The sequence below is a fragment of the Cajanus cajan genome, chromosome 6 (assembly GCF_000230855.2).
Source record: "Cajanus cajan strain Asha chromosome 6, NIPB_CcT2T_4, whole genome shotgun sequence".
Lineage (NCBI taxonomy): Eukaryota > Viridiplantae > Streptophyta > Magnoliopsida > Fabales > Fabaceae > Cajanus > Cajanus cajan.
This window is the reverse complement of record NC_138522.1, coordinates 5,645,454-5,668,647: the sequence shown is the minus strand read 5'-3', so window position 1 is coordinate 5,668,647 and position 23,194 is coordinate 5,645,454. Positions and strand designations below refer to the sequence as shown.

At 31.6% G+C, this 23,194-nt stretch overlaps 2 protein-coding genes across 11 annotated transcripts; one reads left to right on the top strand and one right to left on the bottom strand.

Annotated features, from left to right (window-relative positions):
- The first annotated feature begins 3,957 nt into the window (after nucleotides 1-3,957).
- On the top strand, nucleotides 3,958-4,910 carry LOC109797297 (uncharacterized). Its single transcript, XM_020357282.3, has one exon. The coding sequence runs from the start codon at nucleotides 4,311-4,313 to the stop codon at nucleotides 4,731-4,733; it is 423 nt and encodes a 140-aa protein (XP_020212871.1). The 5' UTR covers nucleotides 3,958-4,310; the 3' UTR covers nucleotides 4,734-4,910.
- Nucleotides 4,911-8,423: 3,513 nt separating this feature from the next.
- LOC109795955 (uncharacterized) lies at nucleotides 8,424-22,894 on the bottom strand. 10 transcript variants are annotated; one of them, XM_029270826.2, is made up of 28 exons: nucleotides 22,617-22,886; nucleotides 22,350-22,530; nucleotides 22,145-22,272; nucleotides 21,892-22,047; nucleotides 21,533-21,679; nucleotides 20,997-21,389; nucleotides 20,758-20,912; nucleotides 18,159-18,280; nucleotides 17,977-18,068; nucleotides 17,591-17,837; nucleotides 17,456-17,513; nucleotides 16,689-16,852; nucleotides 16,514-16,584; nucleotides 16,245-16,415; nucleotides 15,784-15,855; nucleotides 15,571-15,672; nucleotides 15,341-15,430; nucleotides 11,501-11,576; nucleotides 11,335-11,428; nucleotides 11,137-11,206; nucleotides 10,799-10,978; nucleotides 10,224-10,346; nucleotides 10,045-10,128; nucleotides 9,772-9,956; nucleotides 9,506-9,644; nucleotides 9,337-9,396; nucleotides 9,087-9,191; nucleotides 8,424-8,992 (listed from the first exon to the last, which is right to left on the bottom strand). In XM_029270826.2, exons 1-28 carry the CDS (start codon nucleotides 22,716-22,718, stop codon nucleotides 8,879-8,881), a joined length of 3,681 nt encoding a protein of 1,226 aa, XP_029126659.2. In that variant the 5' UTR covers nucleotides 22,719-22,886; the 3' UTR covers nucleotides 8,424-8,878. The 10 variants fall into 10 exon arrangements, 9 of the variants coding, with proteins under 9 accessions (XP_029126659.2, XP_029126660.2, XP_029126657.2 ...); XM_029270827.2 differs by having other exon boundaries at nucleotides 21,012-21,389; XM_029270824.2 differs by having other exon boundaries at nucleotides 9,087-9,185; nucleotides 20,758-21,389; nucleotides 22,617-22,888.
- Nucleotides 22,895-23,194: the final 300 nt, after the last annotated feature.

Sequence of the window (23,194 nt, the reverse complement as noted above, 5' to 3'; positions counted from 1 at the left end):
CATCCTGGTTGTATTAGTTCATCTTTGTCAAAGTGATACTTAAATTAATTGTTGGACTTGATAACATAATCGAAAAAAACACTTAAATCACATAGGCGATTATGATGAATCCATAGAGTTCTTATATTAATCTAATTTATTCTATGAAAAGTTTCGATTTGTATCAGCGAGGGTGGTATTTGTAGTAAAATTACTACACAAATCTTGGCATAAATTACATGTGAAGTGAAGTTACACCAAATTGAATTTGATTTTGGTATATCATATTTGTGTAATGGTCTGTTTGGATTTGTGTCAGATAATAAGGAAGAGAGAATTTTACGAATTTATTTTAGCGGATACCGATTCAAAAGAAATTCATCGTCATGAGGATTCAAAAGGTTAGATAATCGTATTTTCCAAACAAAGAATTAAAGTTCTTTTTGTTTTAGATTCGAATAAAAACCATTTTAAATTCAAGACTTTTTCAAGACCATTCAAGACTTGTGGTCAACCAACGGTAACTTGAATCATGTTATGGGATTATGATTTGTTAAAGTACTCTAATGAAGTAGATATTTAGTACTTGGTTAAATGGTGAATGAATGGATAAAGTTATTGCAATATTAATATTTTATTCTATTGTTTAATTGCTTTGTATTATATAAAATTATCTTAATTTTTTTTATATTATAATATATTGTATTTGTTACTTTTTTACTTATTAAAATATCATAATTTAGTTTATTAATATATGTTATTTTTTAATTTTAATTTTAATTTTTAACCCTATTGAAGCTATATATGTTATATTGTATGTTGGTAAAAGAGGATCCATACCACATTAAGAGAAATAAGAGTAATTGTAATACAATTTTTTTAATTAAATATTTAATAAAAAAATTAATCTTATAAAAAAAAGGCATTATTCTAATAAAATATTTTTGTTTTAAATAAATGTAGAAATTTAGAGAAGATAAAATAGAAAATAAATTAGTAATTTTATTATTTTTATCTTACTAATTTATATCATTTTGTTCCTCTAATATAAAATAAGTTACAAAAAATTACGAATTCACACATAAATATAATCTTGGACAAAAAGAAAAAAGAGAAAATTTTATGAGACAATTGTAATATATAAAAAAAAAATAGGCATTTTTAATTTTTTATCACAAAAATATATTTTTTTAAAATTATTATATTTTTCAATAAAAAAATTATAAAATATCTTATTGCCCTACTTAACAAATTTTATGAATTCGTCACTATCAATCTATTCTCGATGATTAACCTTTATTACTTCTATGGTGGTTTAACATTTATCATTGTTTTATTTCTATCTTTTAGGTGGTTAAGTATATTTGTTTTTGTTAAGTGATTAAATATTATGTTATGATTTCTATATTTAGTGGTTAAGTTGTTTTCTTATAACTTTGATGATTTTAGTTTCTGCTTAGTATCATGTATTTTTTTAACCGTTTATTCAAGTCATTTTTACGTTGTATTTGTCTTGATTAGATATAACTTGTATTGTTCATCTCAAGATGCAGGTGTTGTAAACACTTTTCAACTTGCAGATAACTATTAGATATGTAACTTGTAATAAGTAGTTGGCCTATATAAAGTTTCTCACAGTGATATTGTAAAATCATTATTCATTTTCAATACATTACATTTCATTTTCAATTATTTTATTGTTCTATCTCTCTCTCTCTATATATATATATATATATATATATATATATATATATATATATATATATATATATATATATATATTATATTTAAAACTTATATAAATAAATATTTTTAAAACATAAATTATATTTTATATTTATAATAAATAATTTATATTATGATATGAGATTAATTTTTATCATTAATAATTATTTTAAAAATATTAAAATTTAATTTATAGATAAATATGATAAATAAAAATTAAATTAAATAAGAAATTAAAAAAATTCCATTAAAAAAACTCCTAAAAATGTTTTAACGCAAAGAAAAAAGAAAAAAAAACAAATAGTGTTTAATATATGTGGACAGATTACCGTTGTTTACCTCTAATATAATTAAAATAAGTACAACTCAAGTTTTATTTGATTATATATGCATGCTTATAATTTACATTTTAATTAAAACTGTTTTCTCAAATTTTCTTTGCAATATGAGTATGAACTTGTTTAGCTCTTTTATTCCTTTTCTTCAAATTAATTGATCTTTCCGTTTTGGTATCATGTTGGAATATTTTCTAACATGATTTTAATTACAAAATTTATTGAGCTAAAGTAAGCTTGTATCAGTTAAAAAAAAATCTTGCTTTTAAAATAAAAAGAAGTTTGAACATAAATCAAATAATTCTAAAAATAATTATGTAAGCGAATATTCAAGCACACATTAAACATCTTCTAATGCCGTGTTTTTACGTCTTCTGGTGAGATAGACATTTTGTGTTAAATAATTGAAATTGCATAACTTCGTTCATCAGACGTATTTTCTTCTGCATGTACAATGAAGTCAAAAGGTTGACATTTATTTTATTATGTGTAAATGGAGACATTTTTAATAGATATTATTTAATGACAAAGCAGTTTTGAAAGTTTGATACAAAATATATATTTTTCATGTATAAAGAGTATATATAATTTTATAATATTAAGTTATATCCAGAAATATAAGTTATATGTTCAGAAATATTTATTTATAATATATTTTATATGTTTAAGAGAATTTATTCATTATAAAATTGTTATATAAAAAAAGTATTTGCATTACAGTAGTTAAAAATACTAATTATCTTTGGAACCTATAACTTTTTCTTTTCTCTTTCAACATGTAGGTGTCAATTAATATTTAGGTGTGTACACATTAAGGTGGATGCATTGATGGGTGAGTTGTCATAATTTATTTATATTTATATCAATATAAAATGAAAGTCAAATATGTTAAAATATCTTTTATAAAAAAAAAAAAAAAAATCGTCCTAGTTGTATCACTCGGAGAAGTGGAGAACCATTAATATAACATATTGGTTCTTTGATATAGCCATATAATTATTATTTTTTAATTATAACAGATGGATATATCCTACTAGTATTATAATGAATATAACTTAACGCGTTGATGTGGCTTGTTATTGCATTTGTTTGGACTTTGGATAACAAATGTTAAGATGAATTCGAAAACTGGGAAGTAATCAATTTGATGCAACTGATTGATTAACTAGAATAACCGGGGATTGAGAAGTGAAAGTAAGTTGGATAAGAAACCCATGATGAAACCTATATGCTAGGCATGAAATTTGATGATGAACAATGTGCAAGAGAGATAGTGATGGAGGACCAAATATGGCTATTCCATATGTAACGTGCTAGCAAGGTTGCTCCACATTTTCAATCATACCAATTGACGCAGAAACTTAATTTAATTATATATAATGAATCTTATAAATTTAGTAAATTACTCTAAGTCTAAACAACACCACTGACAGATAGCATATAAAGATTAAGGACGTACTATCCAATGCTCAAAGCACTGTTTAGACAAACAAAAAAAAAGATTAATAATAAATAAGACAGGTTAACATTAATTGTACACATCAATATGATTAACGAATGAAGATAATATTTTACATTATATGACTCAATGATTGTATGAAAATATAAAATGACATGATAAACTTACACATGTTAGTACCGCAGAGGGACACGTGTTGAGCGCTTATTGTTGGCGGTGGCAACACTCGCACTAATGCGGAAGCAGTTTCCCGTTAACGGTGGCTTCCGCGTTATCCAATTTCAACTTCAACTTGTCGTGCTATTAATTATTTCTTTGTTGTTGCCCCACCTATAGCATGCTGACACGTACCCATGCCGTGGCCTCTAAAATATTGGAACACTCTGGGCAGTTTCCTCTTTAATCTTAGTATTTATCTTCAACACGACCTCCACACGCCCCTTAAACCGACATCACCCAACTTATATAACACCACTTGCACAATCCCATGTTTCATACCATTACCTTAACACCATAACATATAGTAACTCCATTCTCCATTTTTTTTGTAACTTACCTTTGTGTTACACACATACTATAGATTTTACTGGTTTGTGATTAACACGATCAAGATCAAGACCATAATATCAGCATTAGATTAGTACTACCACCAACCAATACTAGGATCAAAATCACGACCAACCAATACTAGGATTGGTACTAGGTACACCAACCAATACTAGAATCAGTACCACAACTGGCACCAGAATCAAAACCACGACCAAGTAGTACTACCCCACTCCACAACGAGTTATATTTGTGTGCATTGTAAGATGGAGAGGCACGTGGGGTTTGAGGATGTTCTAAGATATTTTGATGAAGATGGGGATGGGAAGGTTTCGCCTTTGGAGCTGAGGAAGGGGTTGGGAATGATGGGTGGGGAGCTTTTGATGAAAGAAGCTGAGATGGCAATTGAAGCAGTGGATTCAGATGGTGATGGGTTGCTGAGTTTGGAGGATTTTGTGGCTCTTGTGGAAGCAGAGGGAGAGGAGCAGAAGTTGAAGGACTTGAAGGGAGCTTTTGAGATGTATGACTCTGAGGGGTGTGGGTTCATAACCCCCAAAGGGTTGAAGAGAATGCTCAAGAAGATGGGTGAGTCCAAGTCCATTGATGAGTGCAAAGGGATGATCAAACAGTTTGATTTGAATGGGGATGGCATGCTCAGCTTTGAAGAATTCAGAATCATGATGCAGTGAGCCATTTTCTTTTTCCTTCATTTTCTCCATATTGGAGGGTTAAGGGGATTTCATTTATCTGTTTGCACAACGTGCATGTCTATAACTCTTATTGGTATATTCTGTTTTTGTCTTGTGCAATCATACATGTATATTTTAAGAATAATAATATCTAGATATTCAAATATTTCTAGCTAACAGCTTATTGAGGTTTCATATTTTTGTTTATTTTTCCTTTCTTATTACATTATATATTTACTACACTTTTTTATTTTTAATTTTCTGGCGTATATTAATATATTAAGTATATTAGCTCAAGTATGTAAGATACTATTGTGGATTAGTAAGTGGAAGATGTTACTATTTACACCGTCTTTTTTGAGTTTTTATTCTTTGTGCCATTTGTCTTTATTTTTAATATTTTTTTTCTTCAGAAATTCATTGAACAGAAACTAATTTTTATTAGCTAAGCAGCTATTTGTGTTAATTAACTACGCTACAACTAGTTTTCATTAGAAGTGAAATGAAGGTTAAGAAAAACTTAGAAGGTGAAAAGGTTCTCTTTGATGAGAGAGGCCACCACAGGGTGTGAAGAAAAGTAGGGGAAGGGAAGAAGGAAAGTTTAAAAAGAAGGGGAATGAGGTGTGAAGAGAAAAGAGGGTTAAATTTATAATTTTAAATTATTTTTTAAGAAAATATAAATATAAACACACTACAGCACGTTAAGGGATAAAAAGGAATGTGAATAATTGGCCCTTACATAGGACTATCAAATAAATTACAAAACATTGTTATCCAGCCAAATGTGTCTCGTAATAAAATAATATCATCTCTATTTTTAATTATAAATAATAAATTTAATTTTTATTTTTTTAATTATAAGTAACAATTACTAAATTTTAAAGTTATCAAGAGTTAAATTTTTTTTTATGTATTATTAACTTTATTTTTTTATAGATTTAATTATAACTAATATTAAATATACTAATCATTTAACTAATATTAAATATACTAATCATTTAAAGTAATAGTTATATTTTAAATAAAATTTGAATTTATGCTAGAATTAATTAAAAATAACTATATTACATATTTTTATTAGTCTTAAATATTCGTCTTAAACTTTTTATAATTATAATTAAAGATAGTATTACATTATTAAATAACCTTATATTATATATATATATATATAAAGAAAAAGAGCAAGTTATTCTTGAACATGATATAGATTGATAGTTTCTAAAATTTTAAAAATCTTTTGCTAATCTTTATTTTTATAAAAAGTCTTTCTTTCTAGTTTTCATTCAATGTTTTACATAAATAGTAATAATAATAATAATAATAAATAAAATAAAATAAATCAAGTAACATTTTACAAAATTAAAAATTAATGTTTTTGAAATTACAAGACTTCAAAAGTCTAAAAAGAATAATTTAGAAATGTGAAATTAACGCATTCTTTAACTCTCCTTCAAACACACTCATTTCTATTGATTAAATTTTATTTTAAATCATAAAATTATATACGTATCATATTTTATTTAATTATCTTTTTTATTTTCTTATTTTTACTATATCTCAATTTATAAGAAAATATGTGCTATTAAAATTCTTTGAGATTAAATTTGGACTAAATTATATAATTAGTCTCTATATATTTTTAGAATTCAATTTATTTTTATTATTTTAAAAGATTTAATTTAATTCTTTAATTTTAAAAATAATATTCAATATTGTCTTTCCATTTTAAGAGTGGACAGCAGGTGGATTCATTCAGATTCAAGTGAAAAAAACTGGATTCAAACTAAACGGATATAGAAAATACATGGTCTGTTACCAATCATAAACTCTTTTGAATTAGACAGGTGGTGGGTGACTTGGGTTACGGGTAATTCAAGTGGGTTCATTGGATTTAACAGGAGAAACTTTTTTTTTTAAAGAAGAAGAATAAAAGCTACTTTAAAATAAAAGATAATGAGTATAGATGGAGTGAATAAATCCTGTAAAATCATTAAAAAAAAGTTAAAATAATTAAAATAATGTAATTTTAGATTTCAAAAATATCAGAAATTTAGAATTGATGAACTCAACATGCACCTTCCTGAACTTGCTTTCTTGAAGACTCTTCCCTCATGGAAGTACAAACCACATAAGATAAAAGAAAGAAAAGAAAAACAAGGACAAAGTTATCTTTTTTTCATATCCCACAACATAAGTGACACACTTATTATTAAATTTGATGTTCGCACTTTGTGAGATCTTTCAATTAAAAAGATGTTTTTTGAAACGGCAAAGAATTTTCTTTTCTTCTGCAAATTTTTTCATTCATAAAAAACAAATGCATGAAGTGATAGGAGGTTTATCCCTTTCCACCACACAAGGCATGTAATAATGAAATATTATGCTTTATGATTTCCAAGAAAAAGTAATAATGTGCAGACTGTGTGCAATAAGGAAATTTTCAATCAATCAACTCTTACGTAAAATAGTAATATAATTACAAAAGTTGGTCGAGTTCGAATTTCTAGGGGTAAAAAAAAAATTTAACTTGCACCCGATTGTATCATTTCATTTAAAAACTGTCTTTTTTCAATCCATTGACCTATAACTCATTTGAATCCATTTGTTACATCTAAATTGAGTTTGATTTACTCGATTTGGGACGATTTGGTAATTTTGTCCGACTCTATCCCATTAATATGACATTAATAAAATTAAAATATATATTAAATTTTTTTTAAAAAAATTAAAATATATTAAATTTTTTTAAAAAAATTAAAAAATTAAATTAAATATTTTAAATTATATTCTTAAACTATATTTAATATTGTCCTCCAATCGATTAATGCCGTTAACATCAATTTAATCGAAAGAATAACACTCAACATTTAAAAAAAATCAAATAGAAGAATAACACTCAAACATTTAAAAAAATCAAATTACCAAATTGAACCATTTAAAAATAATTGAACCAAATTAAATCTTAAAAATAAATAATGAAATTAAAATTATAATTTATCTTTAAATTTATTAAAAGTAATGCAATCTAGCATTTCTACAATTTTACAAAGAACAAACTATAATACAGCATCTTCGCAGGTAAATGTTTGATATATTTGGCTTCAATATCAGCTCTATATCTAGCATTAAATTGTTTATTTGTTCAAAGCATGATAAGCCAACGGGAGTTCAGGCAGAAGCTAAAAATTCCTTACATTATTTTCATTAAAACAACGAAAAACAATATACGATTATTACATAAAACTATATGTAAACTTACGAAAAACAAACCTGAACTCCCTTTATTATTTCATGAAAAGAAATACAATATACCTTATGATTAAAAAATATATTGAAAAATAATTTAAAATGTAATTAAGTCGTGACATTTTTTCTTTTCATTCTAAATTTAGACGAACCCATCAACAACAAAAAAATAAAGAGGAGTAATTTGCAAGTTATGCTACTTCAAAAGTACAGTTGAGTTGCTTTTCTGTGTACAACAAACATACTATCAAATTCCCTCATTTACTTTAAATTTACTGTTAAAGTTGCTTATTTACCATCATTATGACACCCATCTTTCCATCCCTGCAAAACACAATCGATTTACAAATATTCAAACGTTTGAACCATTATAATACCCTCCCGCAACACATACATCCATAGCTTACCCAATTCTCATTATATTGAAAGAATAGAAGCATGGCATAAGTTGAATAAGATTTTCATTGATTTGCATTCTTAAGGAAATTCAACTAAAGGGGGCACTATCATGCATATGTACATATAACAGAAAGCAGTGATTATCTAAATGCTTATTGTTTTAGCATGTTCCATTAGGAGGGGAAATAAATGCTTTCACTGGGTCTATGACTCTTCTCTTTTTCTAGAGCGACACTTTCAACACGCGTCTTAAGAGGTGACGCCAGGGGATGAGGAACCAAAATAGATGCAGCAGAGCCTGGTCAAAATTCTGTTTAGGCTCCACTCCTTTCAAAACCCACCATCCCAGTTAAGGGTAAAAAAAAGCACTTATAAAACCTATATTTCATTTTATAAACGAAATAGCTCGGCATCAAGCCCTGCAAGCGTTATGAGGCCAGCAAAAACTACAAATACACAGGCTTCTGCACATGGGGGAAACATTTGTACAATGGGTTTTCTCACATGAAATAGCTGAGTGCTCTTTTTACTCTTGAACCACCTTCACCATATTGTTCATTCCATTGTTGAAGCTCGGTCATATTTATGGATTCAGAGGAAACACTAGCACAGACCTGTTTAAATATGACCAAGTTAATATATTTTGTATTTTTATCTTTTTGAGGTTTCAAGGGCAGAAGGAGAGGAAAGAGATTTTCTTTTCTGTACCTGTTGATGAGCATGTTTGAAGTCTTCCATGTTTAAAGATCGGATATCAGCACTTCCACTTAATGCGGGAGCAGGTCTACCTTCTGCGAGAGCAGCAGCCTGTTCCTGCCATGCATCAACAAATTACGCACAAGTAAGAATGGTTCGGGCAAAGTCAAACCATTCTAACTGTATCTTCACAATCGAGAAAAATGAAAAACTCAAAAAAGTAACTAGCATACTGCTGAGACATCATTCCAAAAAGCCATACCTTTTTTTCCTTTTCTAATATCTCTTTAATTGGACGGTGTGCAGCAGTTACACACAAGTTCTGCAATAAAAAAGCAAACATAAAGACACCCATAACATTAATTTTTTTTTAAAAAGTATAGGGTTAAAAAAAAATTAAAAAAAATATAAAAAAAAAGAACACGCATAACCTTAAGATCGCTTCCAGAATAACCATCAGTCATACTTGCAATTGCATCCATATCAACATCAGAAGACAAGTCCTCTTTTGCCAGTATAACTTTTAATATTTTTGCTCTATTTGGAGCGTCTGGCAAATTTACCATTAATCTGCAGAAGACCAATGATTAAAACTTCAAACATTTATGAGTTCCATTAAGCTCCCCCCAAAAAGAAAAAAACCTCTCCCAGTCCTCACACAAGAAGGAATTGAAGTGCAGTTGAACATTGAGTTCACCTTCGCGGCAGCCTCCGTATGACAGCCTCATCTAGGTCAAAAGGCCTATTAGTGGCTGCAAGCACAAGAACTCGCTCAGTATCCTTTGTGCGTAAGCCATCCCAATTCACCATGAATTCATTTTTCATCTTTCGCATGGCCTCATGTTCTCCGGGATTTTCCCTCCTGCCCAACATGCTATCAACCTATACAAGAAGCCATACTAGATTTCACTGATTTATATTTCAGCTAATGAATTAATACAAACTGAGAACATTAATGTAAAAGGCTTACTTCGTCAACAAATATCACGCTAGGAGCAATTTTACTTGCCAGTGAAAATACAGCTTTCACATATTTTTCACCCTCGCCAAACCACTGAAGCAAAATGGGGGAAGAACACAATTTAAAATGAGCGACTAACAGATAGCAGAGACAAAAAAATTAAACCCAGTGAAGCAATCATATCTAACCTTAGACGTGATGCTTGACATGGAAATGTTGATGAAATTTGCACCAGCGTCAGTAGCTACTGCCTTCGCAAGCATTGTCTTACCTGTTCCAGGGGGACCAAATAATAGAATGCCCTTGCACGGCTGCATGGAAGGTAATTCACAATCACAAAATCAAAATGAATAATAATTTGACAAGGGTGAGCTACAACTTTACATTATTTTAATATTTGTGATTTTTAGTGGAATAAAAATTTATTTCAATACTCAGGAAACAGCTCCAAAATTTTTCCTAAAACCAGTTTTCTCCAAACCAATTGCATAACACTGATTTCCTTATATTTCACGGTTTCACGGAAACTTGTAAATTACATGATTTGCATATCTTGCAGAGAAGATTGCTTCACAGAGACAACAAAAATGAGTTATCATGAGTTGGGCGAGCTTATTTTTTTCTTTCAACAGACAATCAGCATATAAAACAACTAGTGAAAAGTAGGGCCGGAAACAAACAACAGGATCTAATTCCAACTGCCAATAGACACACAGGATTGCATGTTAAACAACAGAATGTATTTCAATTATTAAAGTAAAACCTTGGTTAATTGCCCTTTGCAAAATAGCTCAGGCCTCTGTAAAGGAAGCATAACCAATTCCTTCAATGTATCCTTGACATTTTCAAGAGCTCCAATATCATCAAAAGTAACACCAATGTCATTAGGTGGAATAACATCAGCCAAAAGCCTCTTTTCAAACTCATTTTCTGTTACAACATCCTGATTTCAGGAAACATCAGGGATAATTCAGAATACATTATTGATGAAATAAGTTGGTTAAACTCTCAACAGAATGATTTCCAAGCAGTAAGATGAAAACAAACTACAGTATGTCACTATCTTCCACAATCGAAGTAGCAAAAGTTCATAAAAATCACCTTAAGAGACTTCTTCAAGCTTTTAGACTCATTCTGGATAGCCTGTAAGATACCAATCCCATACTGGATGCTGGAAGAATAAATATTTTTTACAGAAAGAATAACTAATGATTAATAACATAACTTACAAGTGTTATCTATGTGTGTGTATATGCATGTTTGTATATTGAATAACAAGCAGTGCAAGCTAAAAATTACCTCTCACAAGACAACACAAGCTTTGCATCAGGACCAGTTTCAGCATTCCGCATGAGATGGTGGCTTAAAGCCCAACCAACTATCTTCTCTGCATCTGCAACATAACAAAAATGATATAAGAGACATTTAAGCTGAAAAACCTAAAGCACTTACTGGTAGAACATACTTTCAATACTAAGTGTGTGATCCTTAATGCACAAGGTCTCAAGTCCTTCACATTCCATCCCACAACGGCTCAAAACCTATAAATAAAATTAAATGAACTATAGTTAAGAACACCATGATAGCAATTATAATCTATACATAAAACATGACTACACAGCTCAACATGAACAAGTACAAAGTGTATAGAACATGATGAATTAAGGAGACAAAAAGAAGGAACAGAATAATAGCTGACAGAAGGCATTTAACTGATAAAAATAGCAAATGAAACTGCAGTTTCTAGCTTATAGTTATTTAAGGTGTATCCTTTTTCTCATATTAGCTTAGTCTATATCACAATTTGACATTATGGCGTAGTTGATAGGAACCCAGAAGCAGAATACGAGAATAGAAAATTATTGAATATTGAATGACAACAAGAAAAAGGTGAGGGTTAATCTCCAAGGCTTCACCCCTTTCTACAACTTGCTCAATTCCCAAATGCTAATAATTCAGAATGCTTCCTCTAAACTCTCATTTATTTAAGTAACCCTTCACCACCACTAAAATAAAAATAAAATAAAATACAAACTATTGCAACTGAACTTTTTCCTTCGCCTTCACCCTAACACCAAAAAACATGCACAAATTAATTGATCTATTGAAGATAGCAGAAAGAGTTCTTCTCCAAGGCTTTCCCTTTCCTTAGAAACTTTCTAATCCTCTGAATGCTCCTTCCCATCCTTATTCTCACCTATCTGTTTAACTAATATCACCCAACTAACTTACTCTTTTAATTGACTGACCTCCCCTTCCCTTGCGCATGAGTTTAGAAGAGGAGGTTTTAAGAGAGAGTTACTAAATGAAAAATGTTTTCTTATGTTAAGCAGACCATCCATAGACATTATAGACTAAGACTGTTTGGATAGAAACTTAGAAATGCTTTTGAGAGCTTCTCTACTAGAAAATACTCTTTATTTTCAGTAGAAAAACTCTCAAAAACATTTTTAGGTTGTATCCAAACAGGCTCTAAGAGGGTACTATTTTCCTAGGCTTAATTGGGTGCGCTATGTCCTAAATCCAAATTGTCTAATTCCTATGAAAACTAAATGCATTTAATATATAATAATACATGAACTGCACGCTATTCTAACAATGTCCTGCCAAGAGTATGTAGTTGCATGTGAAACTCCAATACTTTCTAAATGAGACAAGGAATCAACTACAAAAGACTATACTATCATCATAGGCTCCTCAAGACATAGGCCTAAGTTTCATTAAGAAACTTATATAATTCCTACTCTTCATAGTTATACCATTTTATTTCTTGTTTTTTATTGGTCATGCCCTCACACCTCTATTTTAAGTACATAACTTATGCATCTTGTGATCAAGAGACCATGCAAACAAGAGGCTCCACTAGAACAACAACAGCAGTAATATCTAAAATTGTATCATAAAGACAAAACTTTAGAATCATATAAAAGACCAAATTGCATTTCCAATATCCAAAGTGTCCAATACAAACCTAACATTATTTTTAAGCAATAGTAGTGATGGATGTGTAGCAACAAAAGAAAGGACAAGACACAAAATGATTATAAACAAGAAGATATTAGTCACCAATCTGAGTAAAAAAGATGACAGAAAGTCAGTTAATGTGGTTTGGACACGGGCAAAGGCCAATGAAATCACCAGTTAGAAGAGTAGATTACATAGCTTTTTTGAAAGGGAAACCAAGAACATTGGAAAAAATTGTTATGAGGGATATCATGGTGAATAACATCCCTGAGAATTTGGGCTTTAATTGAGCCTAATCACCTCATGCAATCCATGTAGTTGACCTCACATAGTGACATTAGGGATGGCAATAAGGCGCGGTACAGGTTTCACTATCCCCATCCCCATCCTCATTCCCGTATTCTATACCCGTTCTTGTCCCATACCAGACAGATATTATATTTGTCTTCATCCCTATCCCCGTCAAATATACCTATATCCGCCTAAAAATTAAATAAATATTTTTTTTGGAAAAAATTAAAAAAAAAACAAAACAAAACAAAACAAAAATTTCAACATAGAGTGACAATTATAAAATTACATTTGTTAAGTTTCATTTGACATAAATTTAAAAAAGAGTAAGAATTACATAAACATCAAGTAAATTGAAAGTGGGTCCAGGTACAAGGCAGGTAAACAACTAAACATATACTCATCACCATCCCCGTTCCCGTATCCTATACCCGTCCCCAACCAAACAGGTATGGAATTTGTGTCTCCATTCCCGTCCGTGATGGGTATTGAGTATACTTATACCCGCCTAAAAATTAATTAAATATTTTAAATATATATATATATATAAAGACAAATTTCAACATAAAGTAGCAATTATAAAATTAGATTAAGTTTCATTTGAATAAATTTAAAATAGAATACAAATTACATAAATGTCAAGTAAATTTTTGAAAAAATTAATTAGGTTTTTAGAAATTTAAGGCAGGTATGGGATGGGTAAACTTATATCCATCTACAAACCTGATTTAATATAAATTGGGTATTACCCATATCCGGTCAAACTGGTTATTTCCCGTCAAAGTCGACGCAAGTTCATGTATTACCCACGAGTTTACTTGTCATCCTTAAGTGCCATAAGGTTTTCATTGTTGCCTATGTAATCCTAATGGTAATCCTTATAATGTTGCCAGAAAAAAAGGATTTAGCAAGTAGCAACATTGTAAGGCTTAGGTTTAACATAGCAAAATGACATATATCTCATTTCAAGACAACCACATTTAACATTGATTTGAAGGAAATTAATATCCATATTTATGATGAAAATTACGTTGAAGCTTCCATTTCAGCAACATAACTGATGTAACCATGAATTCTATTTGAAGGGCAACATCCAAAAGACTTTGCCTCAAAACTTTAGAACAAGACATTTAAATATTATATCTAGTAGATTTAACTACTCTAAAATGAGCAAATGCGCAAACTGCAAAGTGAGAAAGAGTGCATCCACCATTGATTTAAAGTTAGATGCATTTATAAGGTACTTTAATCTAAATCAACAAAGGATGTAATCTTATTTTTCTCACTTTATACACATGCTGCTAGATCCATTTATACCATTGTGTAAAAGGGATACTTCTTTCAATAACTGTTTGTAGTCTCCACTTCAATATAGACATCTTTGCCACTTAATTATTCTGCAACTCTCAATTCTCTTTTCAATGTAATATGGCTATCAATTAAAGGATAAAATAAAAAAGGAACAAAAGCACAAAGAGTTTTTGTTTTCACACTTTATTTGACAATTTGTTTCAACCACTTGCGTGATAATACACTTAATCCTCTCCACATCACGTAGACACAAAGTAAGCTACTCATTGTTCAGCTATTCTTCACTATACTTTCACATTCTCACATACTATACGTCTATTATCTCTTTTTATTTTTTATTTTTTATTTTTAAATAAAGTCCAGGTCGTGTTGCCAACTCTGATCCTGGTTACTGGTACTGATCCTAGTGGTGGTGTTGATCTTCCCCGAGTATCCATTAAAGGAAGTCCTAGTGCAGAAATTATCCTAACTGCCTTGTACAAAATTTCCTTAGGTCCAGAACAACCAAGCTGTCTTATAACTGTTCCATGGCACCATTTAAATGTAAAATCCAAAACATCGGAAAAAAGTAGTTTTTTTGGAAAGGGATGACTCAATGGGTAATAGAGTGGATCCATAATGAAAGACTCGAATTACATGAAAAATAATGTCAAATATAAGGTGTTAGGTTTAATAATAATATAATGACTTAGTATAAAACAGTTCAAGTTTAAATTACAAGCTCACACAAGATACTTACTGTACGTAAATTATGCAAATTTCCTTTGATTTTAAGAGTCTCAACATCTCGATCAAGTTGCTGTTTCCAAGATGCTAGAAGTGCCTCATCCTGTCTCAGGAAACATACAATGTATATTAGGAGGCATGTAAAATATAAAACCATTCATATACCTTCACCCGTCAACTTAAACATTTGGGTAATTGGTTTGACACGTATATTAGGTGGGGAAAAAACGGTGACATACAAACCTGTGGCATATGAATTGTCACTTTATTTGGGAAAAGCTTAGTTAAGGTTTTGTTTGGCTTTGGAACCTCCTTTCCCCTGTCATGCAACCTTCCAAAACTATCCTGAAAAAGAGAGCGAGGGAAAGATGTTAGAGAAGGCTGAAACAAGACATGCAAAACACAAGTATATACAGACAACTACTGTTCGCACTCAAAAGGAAATGATGTTCTTACGGGGAATGCCAAATCAAGAAGGGCAGTCTGATTACTGCCGAACTTAGTAAAAAGCAAACCCCCGGGATGTGACTGCAAGGAAAAATAGTTAAATATCAATAACATAATCATTTATACATGCTCATTTAGACCAAAAATGAAAGGAAAATCCAAAGGATCATATACTTAGGATATCCAATTTGTATCATACTTTGACAATAATACACATCTTTCTCAGTTTCTCAATTAATAAAATAAAAACAGATGTAAAACCAACTCAAACTAAATTACAGATAATTGGACTCTGTTCAATACAGGTACCTAAATCAGATGGTATTGAATATAAATCTTTGCTCAGATTATCTTGGCATGGAATGTTAAAAAAAATTATGTAATAGAATACATATGAAAGCTTCAAATGTCTTGACGCTTATGCCATTCTAGCAATACAAAACAGTTATCATTAAAAAAACAATTATTACCTTCTCCTTTCGACTGTCAGAGTGGGTGTGTGAACCTATTACCACCACATTGTCTGGAAGATTTTCAAGTTTACTTTTAAATGAAAATGGATCTCCATTTCCTACTATAGACTTCTCCGCATCTTTCATGAACAAAATGAATGGAGCATTTCTGCTCTCACTAACCACTACCTGGAAAAATAAAGATGTGTCTTATTGTGAGATTAACAAAAAATATAATATGATTAGAGGAATGTTTTATTAGATCAGAGTGTAGAGCAAAAGGCAACCTCAAATAATGTATTAATAAGTAATTTGTCGAGTTCTTCAATGCCACTGTTTTCCAATCGAAGATCAGCTACTGGAAACAGAAAAAAGACAAGTTCAAGATCTAGGACCAAGATAAAATCTGTTGGTACGAATAAAGATCCAAAATATAGTTTATTAAGACAGACAGGACATTACCATTGCAGAAAAATCCTTGACCACCCTCACAGGCACCTCCAAGATCAACTCCATCCGGTATGGGTTTATCGAATCTTACACCAATTTTTGACAAGGGATTATCATCAAAAAGTAAGACAACCTTCCCCCGACTTCCATTAGCTGGACCCCTGTATATGAAATTTCTGAACAAAATTATAATTAAAAACAAAAACAATCACACTTTGTATTTGTATGGTAAATATATACATATATATAAGAAAACAATAAAGCTATAGTATTCCCAATCACACAATTCAGCAATATCATTTTAGTGAAATTGAAAATAACAGCTGAATATGAAAGTTTGTCTCTCCATTTTTTTGCCCTTCATTTATATGACTACTGAAAAAAAAAAAAAAACTGCCCCCTAAACAGTACAGATCAAAATCTCCCATAAGTGGTGTAGTTTGTTATTTCCAAACATACAGTGTATTGACTATTGAATGTCTTCACCATAAAAAATCATATGCTGCATAACTAGTTATTTGAAGTGATTTGGATTTCCCGTGTTGTAATCACAAGTTAGGGCAGCATGCTATGACTGTTAAATTTGATTAAAAAAATTCTACCAGCTACACTAGTATAATATACTATATCATATACAAAAAGTTAGATCTGCATAGGTAATCATCATATACAAGCTCTGTAGTTAATGTCATAAAAGCAAAAGGAAGTGCACAACAATTTGTATCAATGAGGTTATGAGAAACAGAAATCAGTTCAGAACAATTTAATACAAACTGTACCTTGAAGATGTCTGATAAAAGCCCGAAGAAGATGAACAATTATACTTTACCCTGTCACCTGCAGAATTGTATAAGGAAAACATCAATCTTTCTGATAATTAAGGCTCCTTATATGAAGAAAAGAAGCATACATACCTAGTTTAAACACACAACTTTTAGCTGTCCCAGAGGTAGATGGAACATTATCAGCTTCCAACTTAGGTTGAGACTCAACGCCGTATGAAGTAGGTGCATTTGAGGAATTAGGTGTATCTGGTTCACTAGCTGGTGGATCCATGCTCCTCGCCGTGTCTGTGGCTGTAGGACTTTGTTTAGCGAAGCTGCAGGATTTCTCAGCATTAAATCCATCTTTGAGCAGCTCAGCTTCTTTGGAAGATAAACCCTTTAAAAGTATAAAAACACAACAAATGAAGATTCATTATCAAAGTTGTCAAGTAAAAAAATACTTCAATGACACATCAACGAAAAAGGTGTCCATGAATTAATCCAAATATCAGACCAACAAGGAAACTTTATCTTACACCCAAAAGTGAATGGCTATCAAATATGAGCAATTTAGCTCCAAAGTGTTTTGCAAGTGCTTTTGCCAACATCTCCTGATATATTTCTGACCCTGCAAAAAAAATGGCAAGTGAGGGAAACAATAAATTGAAAAGAAGGAAGTAAGAACCAAAACAAAATCATTAAAAAATAGCCCACACACCTGCAGGTCCAGAGAGTAGAATGCGAGGGTTTATGGTTGTAAGATCTGTGGTGTACTTTGCACATTCTTTATGCCTCAGGTGTATAAAGCAAGCTGCAATTAGGACATTTTTTGTATTCTCACTGAAAAAGAGATAATTATGATCAGAAATGCAATTTACTATCAAACCAAAAAGGCACAAGAATGACAATCAAGCAAAATGCATGAAGGACAATCAAGTCACACAAATAAAAAATAGTCTTAAAACTCTTAATTTTGAATAAATAAAATACTAACAAACCTAAATAAATAATTCACAATCAAGGTTTTAAATTGTGGACAATTTTCACGTGATACAGCTGCAACAATAATTGCAATGTACTGTGACCACAATTTAAAATCTTGTACAAAATATGCAACGTGCCACTGCTGTGTCCTACCAATACACACTGGAAGAAAAGAAAGCAACATGAAAAGATAAAGCTAAAATATTGATTTTGGATCGTCGTTGATAAAAACAGCACCCAAGATATCCAAATGCAAACAAAAAATTCAAATATAAAATAAAACAAGTGAAGCAAGAAGTATAAAATAGAAGGGAATAAATTATATTATAAATAAATGAAAAATATCCTCTAAAAGCCACATGGCATTCTCTCATTCGATACACCAAATTTTATTCCACCTAAATTTTTCTTTTCATACAAGTACTGTTTCTTCTACAATTAACATTCACAGGTTGTCCCTGCTTCAGATTTCAGCTCAAAACCTATATTAACCCTCTTCCTTTGGCTGTTTATTTTAACCAGCATCCACAATGAACATACCACAGATACTCTAAAAGTGACATAATAGGAGTCTACTATCTGTATTTGGTAAATGTATCGGGTGAATCAAAAAGACTGCAAGGTTCTTTGGTTGATGAGAGGGGAAAAGGTTTTGCTTTCAAAACAAAAAACTCGGCTTGTTGGACGTTCCTGATACAGAGTATTTAATTATTGATCATACATGAGAATCACAAAAAATATAGGTTGGGTTAGAATTGAATTTAAAATTTATTCATTCAATCTAATCTAATTTTAACAGAATACAATGGTGTCGTTTGATTCATGAAGCTGACTTCACATAGAAGGAACAGACTTTAATTGTCTTTGTAAGTGTTGTCATCATTATCATTGTTGTATCTAAACTTCTAAATTAATTTGTGCAACAAGTGAACATAAAATGATAAACTAAAATCAGCCTACAATATAACCCTAATTACCATTGTTATAAAAAAACTGGACCAGCCAGTTCAACTGGTTAGACAGTGAACCGGCCTGAAACAATGATCCAGCCCAAAAGACACAGAACTGGATTGAAAAAAAAAAAATTTGTTCTAAAACAGGTGAAACCGATAAAAAAAACCACATCAACTGGTAAGAACCGGTGGTTCTCCATGTTTTGGCTGTTCAATCAACAAGTTTTGAGCTAATTAGTACTAATTAAATGAGCTAACTCTTCATCTCATGTCTTGATGCTTAGAGTAAACAATGTTCACTTTGTTATCTTTATACATTGAGAAATAAAGATCAGTGAATCAGTCCACTACGTGGCCAATGTGAGACTCCAAAATATAGGATATGAATTGACTTATGCTGGTAGTTTTATACAATAACGAGTTTGTTCCCATCACATAACCAGCTATGTGGGACTTCCATGTATAAAGTATCCAATTCGGTTATGCATTAGTTTTATAGAATGAGGATTACACTTCAACTGTACCCCAATTTAAGACTCCAATGTATAAAGCATACAATCCAAATGATGTGGGACTCAGTTTTAACCTACCAATATCGAACACATCAACAATTCAACTAATCTACTTTAATATTTTTTTTGTAACAACAAAACCATTTTAATATGATACATCAAAAACTATTATGTTTTATTTTTATTTTTATCTAAAATATTGAGTCAATTTAATAATTAGTTAAACTTAATATAAATATATTTAAATATATCAACATAATATTATGTTATGAAATAAATATTATGATACTTTTTAATGTTAATTATTACTTAATATATTAAATTAAAAATTAAAATATATATATTTAATTATTATTGGTTCAACCACAGTTTTCAATCATTAAACCTTGAATTGGTGTTGCCATCAGTTCAATGACCAGTCCATTTTTTAAAACATTGATAATACTATTTAATTTTTGATATCATTTGCCAATGTTTTTAGAAATCTTTAGACTTGTTTTTAATCCAACGGAACCTTCATCAGCAATGTAGTTCTAATGTCCATGTATCTGTCCAGTATAGAATATATCAAATTTTACAGTTAAATAATACAAAATTGTATTTGTTACATAGAAGTGATATAATTAAAATTGGATACTTAAATGATATTTTAAAGAATGCAATTGCATGTTAAAATTGTTTTTTTCAGTCAATTAATTGAGATATAAAATAAAAACCGTAAATGAAATATGAAATGGAAATTATTTTTAACTATAAAAGAGTCACAAGAAAACATGTCAAAGGAACAAGGAGTGACACATCAAATATGTACAACGTCAAACAAAGCCAAAAGTTATGTGGAATTAACTGAGGCATTTAGTAGTTATACCTTAAGTAGTACGGGAAGTTGTCAAAGGAGACTTCAATTTCTTTACCATCCAATATTGCAGCATGCACGTCTTCTTTAAAAACTGCACAGCGTACAGAAGTACCCGACGTCGATGCAGCTTGCACATCCCTCGTCCCATTTTTTTCTTCAAATACCTGTTTACAGATACTTTTGCTCAATTTCACTTTACAAGTAGATCCAGCTAGAATCCTGAAGAAAGGCCCTAGGAAAGCATTCACCCCAGAGATTTTTACATTGCCTGCCTCTGCGCCTGCATCATCTGGATCGCAATCCATAGGTGAATTCTTGTCGCTTGCTCCAACATCAGCAGCTTTATCAGTCGCAACATTTGGAGCTGAGTTGCCTTCCAGGCCATCGAGCTCAGTTTCTGTACCATCGGGGAGAGCAGAACGGCTAAAAACATCAGTACCCTGATGAGGTTTACTGGCATTCTGAGATGGAGACTTCCATCTTGTAAGATCTTGTCTGAGGTTAGAAAGAGAAGCTAAAATAGAGGCTCCAGCCACGGCTGAAGGGTCTCCAGCCCTCCTCTCAATCTGCAAAAACTTGCCAACACCATTCGGAACTTCCGCACCCTTAATTGTAACTTCGGTATTTACTTGCTGAAAAATCTAGGTCAAAATAGATCAAGGAAGCCCATGCAGAAACAAAAAGAAAAGGCAAAATAACTTAATACAAGGAAATAATAGAGAATTTTAATAAATAAAAAATGAGGAAAGACCAACATATTCAAATGCAAAAAGTGAAAGGATACATAAGAATGATTCCCCAGCAAACCAAAAACCACCTCGTCCCCTGAGTTAAGAACGCAACTGGTACTCTTCTTGACTAGCGTCCCATTCACTACCACCGATCCTTTGCTACCAGTACTTTCTAGCACAGCAACCACACTTCCCTCGCGCTGATCATTTCCAGAAACAACAGTAATCATACTGCACATACATATCCTACGATATTTACCTCAAACAACTAAAAGAAAAAGGAAAAGGCAACCAAGCACACACCTCCACACAAGCATTCACACGCATGTCAAACAATAACCAAGTAAAAAAATAAATTAAAAAAACAAAATTCATTAGCAAGTGCCAAGGTGTGTGCTTGGAAAAACCTAACCTTCCACACACAGTCAAAAACTCCCTGAGATGCATGTACCTGTGTATGCTTGATCTTGCACAAATTTCCACTTATAGTCTGATCCTTCAACGGAAAATTACAACCCCTACTAGAGCCAATAGTAAAGTTGGGTGTGCAGATTAAAACATTCGGATTCTGCATCAATAACAAAATTAGATTCCAAGAATACAAAATTTGGAGTGAACTCCTATTCTCTTCATAACGAATAAAAATAACAACAACAACAACTTACCTGCGCAGACTGAGACAAAAGCCTACACCAGGGAACTGAAGCTTCGAAATTCGGGTTCAGTTTCTGATATATACTCCAAGAAGAGAAAGAACCCCTAGGTTTATCAGCCACCACAGTCGGTGAAGTACCTTCACACAATAAAAACAATTAAAATTAAAAACAATAAAAACGGAAAATGAAAAAAGCGTGACCGGCAAAGACGAACCATCGGCGATCGGCGGCGTGGCCTCGACCTTGCCGTCGTGTGCGGCGGCGCCGCCGCCGGCGATCTGAGCATCCTGAGGGCTGCATTCTCCGGGATCAGCGGGGGGCTCCGGCTTGACCAATTCCTTGGAATCCTCCGTCGTCGGCATCGGTTTCTCCGACGCGGCGGCGCCATTGTCGACCTAAAACAAATCGGAAAAATTCAGAAACGCGAATCGAGCGAGAAAGAGGAAAATAAAAAATTAAATAAAAAAAAAAAAAGCAAAACCTTTTGGCGCTTAGGGGAAGGTGAGGGAGTCTTGTCTTCGGAGGAAGAAGACCTCTTGTTGGTGTTGGAGAAAGATCCACTGTTGCGTCTCGTTGAAACCATGCTTCTTCTTCTTTCTTCTTCCTTCGTATTCTTTCTTCTCGTTTCGTTTTGGCTTCAACGACAGACACACACAGAGAAGAAGAGAGAAAAAAGGGATATGAATGATTTTCGCCAATTTTTCTTTGGATTTTTTTTACTTACGCTTATATATATATGAATGAATACGAGAGAGAGAGAGAGAGAGTGTGTGTGTGTGTTGTGTATTGTGTGTGTGTGTGTCATGTTATTAATTAATTATTTAATTATTAATCGGTTAATTAATGTTATTTTTATTTTTTTCGTTCGTTTCGTCTTTTTCCTACTATTGTTGCAGAGCTTGGTGCTCAGCACCGCGCGACGGGCGCGCGTTAGCGCGGTGGCCATTGATTGGGACAAGTTTCCCGCGCACGTTAGTGTGGCGTCTTATCATGCGCCGGGGGATATGCTAATGCTATGTTTTGTTGTTGGAGACTTGGAGCTGCCCAAAGTTTTCTTTA